The 10,242-nt window shown below is 42.5% G+C and overlaps 1 protein-coding gene across 1 annotated transcript in view; it reads left to right on the top strand.

Annotated features, from left to right (window-relative positions):
- Positions 1 to 9,967, top strand: part of OPA1 (OPA1 mitochondrial dynamin like GTPase) — a 75,025-nt gene extending 65,058 nt beyond the window's left edge. Inside the window, exon 29 of the mRNA XM_075716028.1 lies at positions 9,932 to 9,967. Within this exon, the coding sequence (XP_075572143.1) occupies positions 9,932 to 9,957 (26 nt within the window). The 3' untranslated portion in view covers positions 9,958 to 9,967. The remainder of the gene's footprint in view (positions 1 to 9,931) is intronic.
- The last annotated feature ends 275 nt before the right edge of the window (positions 9,968 to 10,242 follow it).

Consider the following 10,242-nt stretch of genomic DNA (forward strand, 5'->3'; position numbering starts at 1 on the left):
TTTAGATCTAGAAATGATTTCACTACAGAAATCATAGCCAAAGATCATTTTCACTTCCATTTCAAGCAACTGTTCTCTCTCAGTATGCCCCCTATATTTAAGAACATTTCAAGCAGTATTTTGCTTCATCTCCACAAGCCAATTGGCTATGGCTTTTGATGTTTAGAGATGGAACATTCATTGCAACCTTCCTTACAATGAGTCTGTTCTGGTTCATGTGAAAATCAACATCCTTTTTTGTGTTGCTGCCTGACAGGATGCTACAATACTATTAGCATTTGCAAAGGGTTTGCTCTGTCTAATAGTGCAACCCCCAGATCACAGGCTGCTCAGTTTGTGTTTCTCTATTATGTGAAAGACACAAAGAAGCTGAAGGCTGGCAAAGGCCTGTCAAATCTTGTAATGTAGCAAGCGACCCCAGAGCTTCATTCTGCTTTATATCATCCCTTGTTCCCCATCCCACCCCTTTCCTTGAATGGGCTCTGAGGTAGGTAAATGAATTCAGCGGTATGGTAGGCGGATGATTCCTTTCTGACCTCATTCCTGTACCATTTGTTTCCAGGCTTGTTGGAGGGAAAGGGACATATCTGAACCTTTTGTTTCAAATAATTTTCTTGCAGGTTGGGGAGTTAATGCAGACCTTGTCTGAACTCACCCGAGCAGAAAGTGTTCTGGGTACAAGTCGTGACACGCTTGGTCCCTTGGAATTGCCAGATTAAAGGAGAAAGCAGTGAATTGGAATTCTTTCACATTTGGCATTGCTTAAACACCTGGACACCTTCCCCCACTCTCCCCCCCCCCCCCGCCCCCGGTGTGTATGTGTTTATATCCTCTCTCATGCCTTGAAACATCTGTCTTAAGAGCAGACAAGAAGCAAACAAAGAATGACCTTTGAACGGCCCAGTGTTACGTGTTTTAGTTGGGAAGAAGTTGAAGCTGAGGCAAAAGCTGAGTACAGCATATACTAAACAACAACGGATTGCGAAGGAGTATTTCAGACCTATGTCTGAAATTGGCAGAGCACTTCCTAGGTTTGAAGAGAGTCATGTTGGTTTGTTTAGGGATTGAGCTTGGATCATGTGTTTGGTAAGGAAAGCAATGGTTTCCCGCATACCAGGACTGAATCTTAGGAGTGATGACGCATTTCATACCAGAGTTGCCAGAGCTGTGCATCCTTGAAGGTACTTTTGTGGAGGGAAGACAGGAGGAATGTGATCGGTAGCAAAATGCGAGGTGGGAATACCACCATAGCTATCCTGAATAGTCATTAGTTTGCCCTCTGCGCTGTCAATGCACGATGTTTGGAGGGTCGTTCTTACCTCCCGAATAATGGATTCCTAATGTATCAAGTATAACACAAAAATATTACTCCCTCCAAGTCTTAATTGTACATAACAGCAAATCTGCAGTATCTGAAGTGTGAAATCGTAAGTAAACCACAACAGGAACCAGTATTCATGGAGGTGTTCTGCTGAAGAGAAATGTTCTGGGTAACTAGAACTGCCACAGCAGCATACATCTGGGAGGAAAATGGGAGATGCACAACAATCTCCATCTACTTAGCCCAGCAGAAATCTAGTGAGAGGCCTGTTTGTCATTTGGGCTCATCACTTTGTGTTGCATGTATGCTTTACAGAAGGCTTCCACAAGCCAAAGCAGACACTGGGACAAATCTGCAAGAACCCTCAGAGCTAGTATGAAAGACACGGACATAAAAGGATGGTCATACCCCAGGTAAGGGTGTTGCCTTAAATCTAGATATATTAATGATTTTATGTTGGCAGACTGTAGCTTGAATGTACAGACATAAGAGATATTATCTATCATATCGATGCCTATGCATATTAACATTTTCTGCATGCACTTATAGAACTACATGCTAATAAGATGTGATGAAATAAATAGTATTAAGCTTGAAAAGCAAACCTCCACATCCTGCACAGATTCAAGGTATCCCCAAAACAAACTCTGCTCATTCGTTGGTGATTCCTCTGTGGTCTGTTTGTATATCTCAGGTGGAAGATGAGTTAATCTAACAGTTGTAATCTCAAACCCACCTAACCTGAAAGCTTAGGTTTGTATGTGCAAATTATGTGCGTGCAAATTAATTGCATGTGCAAATTATTTTGTAGTTTAGGACTAATTATGGACTAAATATTTCATCCAGATAGAATAGCTTCCCTGCTCCACCCTCCGGATTTCTTGCTAAAACACTTTATACTTTCACAGGGTGCCAGTACTGATGATGTATATCTTTGTGTGAGGCCTTGCCTACTTTATCACAAGCAAGACCAGCATGAATATTAACTGCATAAGGCCCTTTAAAAAAGATATAACTAACTAAAAATTTAAAAAATCCTCCACCAATAACCAGGAAGGCAGTGCTATCCCTTCTGTTCTTATGTAGTACCTCTGCTCTAACCAGTGGACAAAAGATTAACTTTTATTTTGACTTTTATCTGGCAGCTCTGATCAATTAGATCTTTTTGCAAGGGAGCTTTTTTTAAGCTACTAAATGTTTGTTTCACGCCCAAGATTGGTTGCCACTGGATACTATTGCCATAAGGAAAATAAGAGCTTCCCATTTAAAAAGGCCTTTTTCCTTCCTGTCAGTTTATGCATAGTCCATCCCTTCAGCTGGAGGAAATAACACTTCTCTCTTCAGTAAAAGAAAATAATTTTCCATTGCCTGCTGCCTGAAAATTAGAATTCAACAAGGCTTATGGAAGTACAGCTAGCCATAGGTTATCTCGTGAAGGTTTAGTTCTGTACGCTGCTTTGTTACATGTTTTTACACACCCTGTTTGCTTTTCCTGCCAGCACAACCTCCTTCCCTGTCCCCCTCTGCCCTATTGGCGTGGAAATTACGCCCACACCAGGTGACATGCTCTGGGCTGTGATGTGCTGAAGGTCAGATTAGATGCTTGCAATAGTGCCGTCTGGCGTGAAAAATATGCGGTATAATTCACACTACCGCTCAAGTCCCTTTTCAGTTTTGTTTCTGGTGTCTTGGTTTTAGCTACGAGTGTGTAGCACATTTTATAAATATACCTGTATCTCAGCATATATACTATGTATGCATATGTATGCAATGAAAAAAACACGCTGACTGCCTCAGAAATCGTGACTTGCTGACTGGTCTCTGCATAGGCCAGAACAGAATTTATTTAAGTATCTAATCTAGTCTGAAAGACAAATGCTATTAGTAGATGAGTAACAGAGAAGAAACATTGGAGAGTGGTTTGTGGCAAGAGGCTGTTTTCATGTGGAAACAAGGGAATATTATACCACTTGCTGAAGCTTAGAGCAACTCCCGGATCCTCGCTGAAATCAAGCTTTGTGATGAAAAGGCTTGTAGCCTGTTGGGCCAAGAGACGGGGATTATAAGAATATTCATGACTCCTGAGAATCAGCAGGTGAGACCTAATGCACACATTTGCCCCTCACCCCCTTCCCCAGCTCATCCTTTTGGTAAACAGTACATAAAGGCTGGGTTCCCAGAGTGACTGAACTCAGTTCCTGATCTTTTTTTTTTTCTCCTCTTTTTTCCCCTTCATTCTTTATAAAAAAGATTGCAGTGTTTTTGCCACTTGTCCCAAGCAGAGACACGGACTCTCCTTTTCATTTCTAAAGAGCAACTGTGTGGCCAAACCAGAAGTCTTGCGACATTACTTAAGAAAGCAGAATGGTATCTTAGCATCCGAGGCCCCCTTTAAAACTTAAAGAAAAGCCTTTCTGAGAGCTTGGATAAGCTGGAGAGGAATCTCTGTGACATATGTGCATTGTCTTAGGAAAGCATGGGTTGAAGCCAACTGGTGGGCCTCTGCCTTTAATATACTAGGTATTTGTCATGCCTGTTTTGGTGTGCTTGCTAGTTAGTGAGCACCCAGTATGTACAGGCCCTGCAGTTAGAAGCAGTCACAGTATGTGGTTGATGTAGGACAGTTAGAGGAACGTGAGTGTCAGGGGATGCTCTGTGAAAGGTAGATTCCTTGGGCAAGATAGGGAAAAGTATTTTGCCAGCTTTTCCCAAGTGAAGCACAAAGGCACGGTCTGTAGCAGGTTTCACCAATCCAGCTTTTGCAAAATTGTCTCACTCTTTCACTGTGGTGTGGGTGAAGAGGGATTCTCATGAATGCTGATCCTGTCCTGATTCTGACAGGCTTTACCTGCAGGCATGAAGTTGCATGTTCAGCGTGGTGGGGTAGGGATGATTGTCAGCTCTTTAGCTGAAGCCTGAGCATTGTCAGCCCTTTGAGGCCTGAAATAGTGCCTGCAGTAAACAGAGGAGAACACACTTGATTTTTGCTTTAACTCAGTGTTGTTGCATGCTTTTTCTCTGCAGAAATGTTAGTGTCAGTACTGTTCGTTCTGTCCTGTGATCTAACACAAGCCCGTTCTACGGGCGTTCTGCTGTACACTGATTGCAGCTGCAGATCAGTAATAAAGTGATTTGGCAGTGGGAGGTGTCACACTGAATGCAAGGGAAAGACATTTAGGCTGCTGTCAGTCTAGAGTCTGTGCCTCTTACCCAGGACTGGGTGCGACTGGAGTACTAATCCACCCTGTATCTGCCCTGGTGTAAGGCACTTTCCCAGGTCCATCAGCCTTCCCAGCAGGGATAGCCAGCTGAAGCCTGTCTGGCTGCGCTGAGACGCAGGCGAGTGAACAAAAGTATGGCTTGATACAAATGTACCACTGTGCCAACATTTGCTGTAGCCTAAAGCTTGCAGAACATCTGTCAATGAAGCCACAGCTATCATTCTGCATTAAGATGAAGGTAACTTTTTTCTTTTAAAGTTTTCAGCCTTTCCAGGAAGGATGTTTACAGCATTTTAAATCCCCCTTGGAATTTCAGTCTGCAAGAGTTGTAGTGCCTGGCTCTGACAAAACTGTTGTTACACTTGGTTTGAAAGTGTCTCAACATAAAGATGCTTGTTTGTTGTATCCTGGTGACAGCATCCGAACAAGATTTCATCGTTTTGCTTGTTAATCTGAATGTAACTCGATAGCACTTAGTTCTGTGGCTGGAATTTGGTCCCTAACAATTGAAACTGAACTGCTGTCTGCTCAATATAGTTTTTCTAGTAACTGATGCATCTAGGTCAACAAACTGACAGGCATTGCTCATTTTACTGCTTGGCAAATATTGAACTAAAGTCTTCAGCACTGTAACACTGTTGACAATTGCAGGATAATGGCATTGTCCTCTTTTGTTACCGTGAAGTGCATCTTTGCGTCCGATTCTGGCATAACACACTCTATAAAGGACAAGGGATGTTGTGATCTGGAGTCCCAAGTGTTTGCTCTGACAATATAAACTTACTGCCTGCTCTGTGAAACCAAACATCCTGTCTCTGCCATGGTTACTTCAAACTGATATTGAAACAAGCCACTCTCTTCCTGAAAATGCTGGAGGGCAATGGCATGGCTGCTGTTGAAGGAGCTCTTTTCTCTTTCGGAAAGCTATCTGTACCACCCTCCTTTATTATGCTGCAGGTCTATGCTGAGGAGTCCAGACTAGGCTTCAGGAGTTTGAAAGTGAAGAATAATACCTGGCAGAAAAAAATCACTGTGGATTAGTACAGTTAACACTAGTCCCTCTGGAAAGGAAACGCTATGTTGCAAGCTCACTATCAGTTCTTTCTTTTCTGTGACATCATGTTAAGAAGAAACAAAACGGTTACGAGCCAAAATGCAGCTGACAAAAAATTCCATCACATACATCCTGTTACCTGAGCAGAGCACTGCTCCTTGCCTCTTCCTTGTCCTCTGCAAAATTAAACCTCCCCATGACTTCTGCGAAGGTCCGGGGTCATTTGAGTCCCAGCCTCCACAGTTTCAATTCGTGCTCTCTCCCTTCTGCTTCACTAGCATCTCTGGCTCACTCGCTTGCTAATGTGAGTCATCACTCTGGATCAGACTGCAGTAATTCAGCTGTGTGCAATTCAGTGGGGACATGCCCAGAAGAATGGTGTCATTAACAAAGATTTTCTTCCGTGCTACCTTTGGTCTTTGTTCACTACAGCTTTGGTATTTATTTCATATTTAGGTCGAGGGTGAAGATTAAAGCAGATCTGCCTTTCCTTTGCTTCACATCTCCACTTTCCGAAACCAGGACACACCTACAGTTTGTTTTGCCTGTGAACTGCATGGAATCTTTATTTAGGCCAGTTTGGAAGCTAAAATGGTAGAGAACCTAAATCACAATGGATCTGTTTGAGAAGTGTCTAGCTGCACAACTGCAGTTACAATATTACATACGAAACGTTAACCCAAACACTGTTAGGAGGTGAATCTGCAAGAAAGAGAGCCTTTGCTGACAGTTGGACCCTGCTTCTTTAGCCCACCAGCTTGCAGAACTGGTCCCCTCCACAGATGTATTCAAAGTTAATCCACAGCTTTTTATAGCCTCAGTGGACACACAAATAGGTATAGCATGTGCTGTTTATTGCCTTTTTGGGTTGAACTATAATGATGCTTCCTTTTCCTTTGTGTCTCAGAAAAAAACAACAGCTTTGCCTTTGAGGTTAATGTAGCCACATGCTAAAAAGAAGTCTAAGGTCAAAGAGAAAGGAAGAGGCCAGCATGGACTTCACCACCAGGTGCTGAGATGGGACAAGTCCTATGATCTACTGTTCTCATTTTGCCATGTTGCAGACTTGTCTTGGGTAATTCAGAGCTGAAGGGATTGGGAGATGGGATTGTAATTGTGTTCCCAGCAAAAAGGGAGAGGCAAAGCTCCACGCTTCAGGAAAATACCACCGTAATTCTTCCTATATTAGTTCAGATGGGCTCGTTGATCATGAGGCTGGAAGCTTTTGTGGCTGATGTCAAGTGACTGCTTTTGGGGATGATTCACCTATTGTCTGTAAGGTTCCTTTTACCAAAAGGCAGCTGCTGAAGCCTCTATTTTCCCTAAACAAAACTGTCTTGAACTTCCAGGGGAGAACAAGGCTTTCACTGTGCTGGCCTTGACTGAAATCCCAGCCAGGAGGGAGAAGTCAGACCTGTTTCTTGCTTTTGCAAAAGCAAGCATTCCCCCCCACACACCTTCCCCCAGCAATAGCTGCAAAACGGACAAAGAAAATTAGCAGCCATCAGCCCTAGGAGAGAGAAGAGCCTGTCCATCCTGTGAAGCTGCAGTACTTTTGCATCCACCTGCAAATGATTCTATGATTAAATGTGGATGGCAGAAGTAGCTGTTGTTCTGGCCAAGCCAGCCAAAGTTGTGTACAGCAGAAGCTGATTTCCCAGCCACTACCCACTTCAGGTGTCTGGGGTTTTCACATGTTCAAAGCTGATACTATCCCTTTTTATGCTATAAGCTCAGCTCATGTGATTTTTGCTTTTAGATGACATACATCCCTATGCACTCTACACTAGGAATGAGGCTTGCAAGTAACTTGCAGATCATGGTTTCCCTTCTGAAGGAAGTAGTTCCCAGAAAGGCTGAGACAGAGCTTGCAAGCTATTCGGGTGAAGGAAGCAGGGCGGGAAAGGACAGCCTGGTGCTTCAGTAGGAGACAGTAGTGAGTTCCTGTGGGCAAAGGAATGGCAGCCTCCTGATGAACAAGTTGGACTCTGTGTGAGGCAGCATCTTCCAGCTTCCCTGCTAGCAGGAGCTCATCAGGCCAAATACAGCTGGCAGCAGCCCTCCATCCTGTTGAGGCTTTGGAGTAGGACTTTTTGCATGGTAACAAGCTACCGCTCCTGTAGAGATGGACAGCTGGGTGGTGTTATAAAACAAAGTCGAGAACATTTTATATTGCCATTTAAAATACTAGTCCATTTATTTAAAAGGTTTGGTGTGTGGCATCCTCAGGCACTGCGTATATGTATATGACAACCTGGGACTACCCGTGTTGACTAGCATCAGTTCATTATCTCTGGTCCTTCAGAAGCTTTTGGCTTCAAATGTATTCTTCAAAACAATCCAAAACTGTATTTTAACCCCCAAAAGGCCATTGTTTTGTTAAGAAAATATTTGAGAACTAGACTTTTCTCCTAATAAATCTGAAGTCCAGTTCCTGAGTACAGAAGCTCTATAGATTCTCAGCATTTTCACTTTATATTCAACAGCAACAATGAAATCACCTGGGATCAGCCAACTAGCATAAGAAGTTTTATCATGAACAGTTACATGTTGGTAATGTTTTTTCAGCCACGGATAATCAGGAATTTATAATGGAGAAGGACCAAGCACTCTAAGTTGCCTCTGTTAAATCCACCTCAGAGCGAGCAGAAATGTGCATTAAGCCATATTCAGAGCGTACTGTAAGCATTCAGCTTGGAAGTGTTGGCTGCACTGCTTGTTACCTGCATAGTTGATTTTAGGATGAGAAGTAGCTAGAAATCCCTGAATAAGACCTTTTCTCTACCAAAAATGCTCGTTCGTGGACCTCCAAAATGTGTACGGTAGCAGGGTTTTTCCAGAATTTGTCAGGTTCCTTGGGCCTGATAATTTTACAATAAATGCTAATGTAAAAATTGCCTTCTGCTTTAAGGAAATACTCACAGAACAAAGGCTTCAGTGTGACCTGAACTAAGTATTTCCTGGAGTTTACCAACACCTGATCCTAGACATTATCAGAAACACTGCTCAAGCGCAGCAAAGTAAAACCACAACTCCTTTCCAACAGCCAGGGAGAAACAGGTTTGCATGGAGTAGAGGAGCTGCCTTGGGCAGACAGACCTGCAGAGAGGAGAGAATAGGCATGGTATGCCACACTGCACACTCACATAGGGCTATTCCGGACCTCAATAAAGCCCTGGAAGAAACGATTGTGTTTTAATTGTGCAAACCCACGTGGCTGATGAGAAATACAAGGGTGGCTTTCTTGCTTATTAGAATTCTAAACCCAGTGCTTTGGTATGGCCTTTTTCTCTAGAAATGCCTCACTGTTGAAGTATGCTGTGCCTGAAATCCCCTTTCTCTCAATCCTTCTGGAAATATCTTTCCTGTATGTAAGGCTTAATTTAGAGTCAAGAGACAAAAGGATTCCCTTGAAATCGCATCATGTTAGATGATAGAGGACTAAGAGGGTGTGCAAAGTCTAAGTCAAAAACCTTTTGGGAGAACTATGGCATAAATTCCCACGTGTTTGTGGAATTCCTCCTCTTTTCAGTAATTTTTCCAGTATTCAGGTTTTCAGGTCCCCCAGACTGTCATTCCTGTTAGTTATGTTTTGCTCGGTCATCATTGTGAATCTACAGTGCTGTGAAGTTTCCTTGCTATTACTCTAATGAAGAACAGGGGCAGAATTAAGTCAGTAAGGATTGTCCCAGTCAAACGCCCAAATGCAAAACTGATTTTGGGGATAATAAAGATGATGATAATAATAAAGGTGATAATAAAGAGAAGAGGGTTGGCCAGCTAGCTGTGTAACTTTTCAAGCAAACGTTTTCAAGATAACACACACTGGCTTCATTTATAATAAGCTGAAAATGGACCTGTTAGGTCTAAGATACACCTGAGGTGAAGTGTCTGCTTGGTCTACAGGAGATAGATTCTGAGGTATAATGCACACCGATGATCATCTTGTTTTTTTCTGTCAACATTCATCTTGGATTTTCAAGGTTGCTTGATATTGCTTGGGTGGAGGTCCTCTGATTTAAGTGAAGTTTTTCCTGCTGCTTGTTTCCACTGACACTGGAAATCAAAGGAGTTCAGTGATCCTTGGTGTGAAGTATTTGAGCCAGTCCCAGCTTTTGTGCTTTTTCTTGTTTGATTGTTTGTTTTTACAAGGCCATTTTCCAGTGCAAGATAAATACTTCATAAAGAAAAGTATTTCTACATCTTAGATTTCTTCCTTATTTTCTTATAACAGATTGTCTGGGGCAATTTAGAGACATCAGGGAACAAAGAAAAATCCATTGCTGTAAGCAGTTTGGTACGAGTATTTTAATTCGTACTGCTTGTTTTTTCTAGGTGGTGAGACCAGAATGGGTCACTGAGATAATCTGCACCAAAATTCTAACTTCTGGCTAGGCTAAAAGAGACCTGCAATAAAGAAACATTGAGAGCTGATTTAACAATCCTCTGTGATGGATCTTGTCACCAGGTAAATTTGCTAAGCTTATTACAGTCATTGATAAACACTACCACCCTACTTTGACTAAGTTTGTCCTGTAGCTTCCACCACTGAGATCTCATTCTGCCTTTTATCTGCTGAATTAGGAGCTGTCTTGAATTGGACGTGTTTCCCCAGAGTGTTAATTATGACTGAATGTTGAACTCAG

The sequence above is a fragment of the Pelecanus crispus genome, chromosome 9, assembly GCF_030463565.1.
Source record: "Pelecanus crispus isolate bPelCri1 chromosome 9, bPelCri1.pri, whole genome shotgun sequence".
In the NCBI taxonomy this organism is placed as follows: domain Eukaryota; kingdom Metazoa; phylum Chordata; class Aves; order Pelecaniformes; family Pelecanidae; genus Pelecanus; species Pelecanus crispus.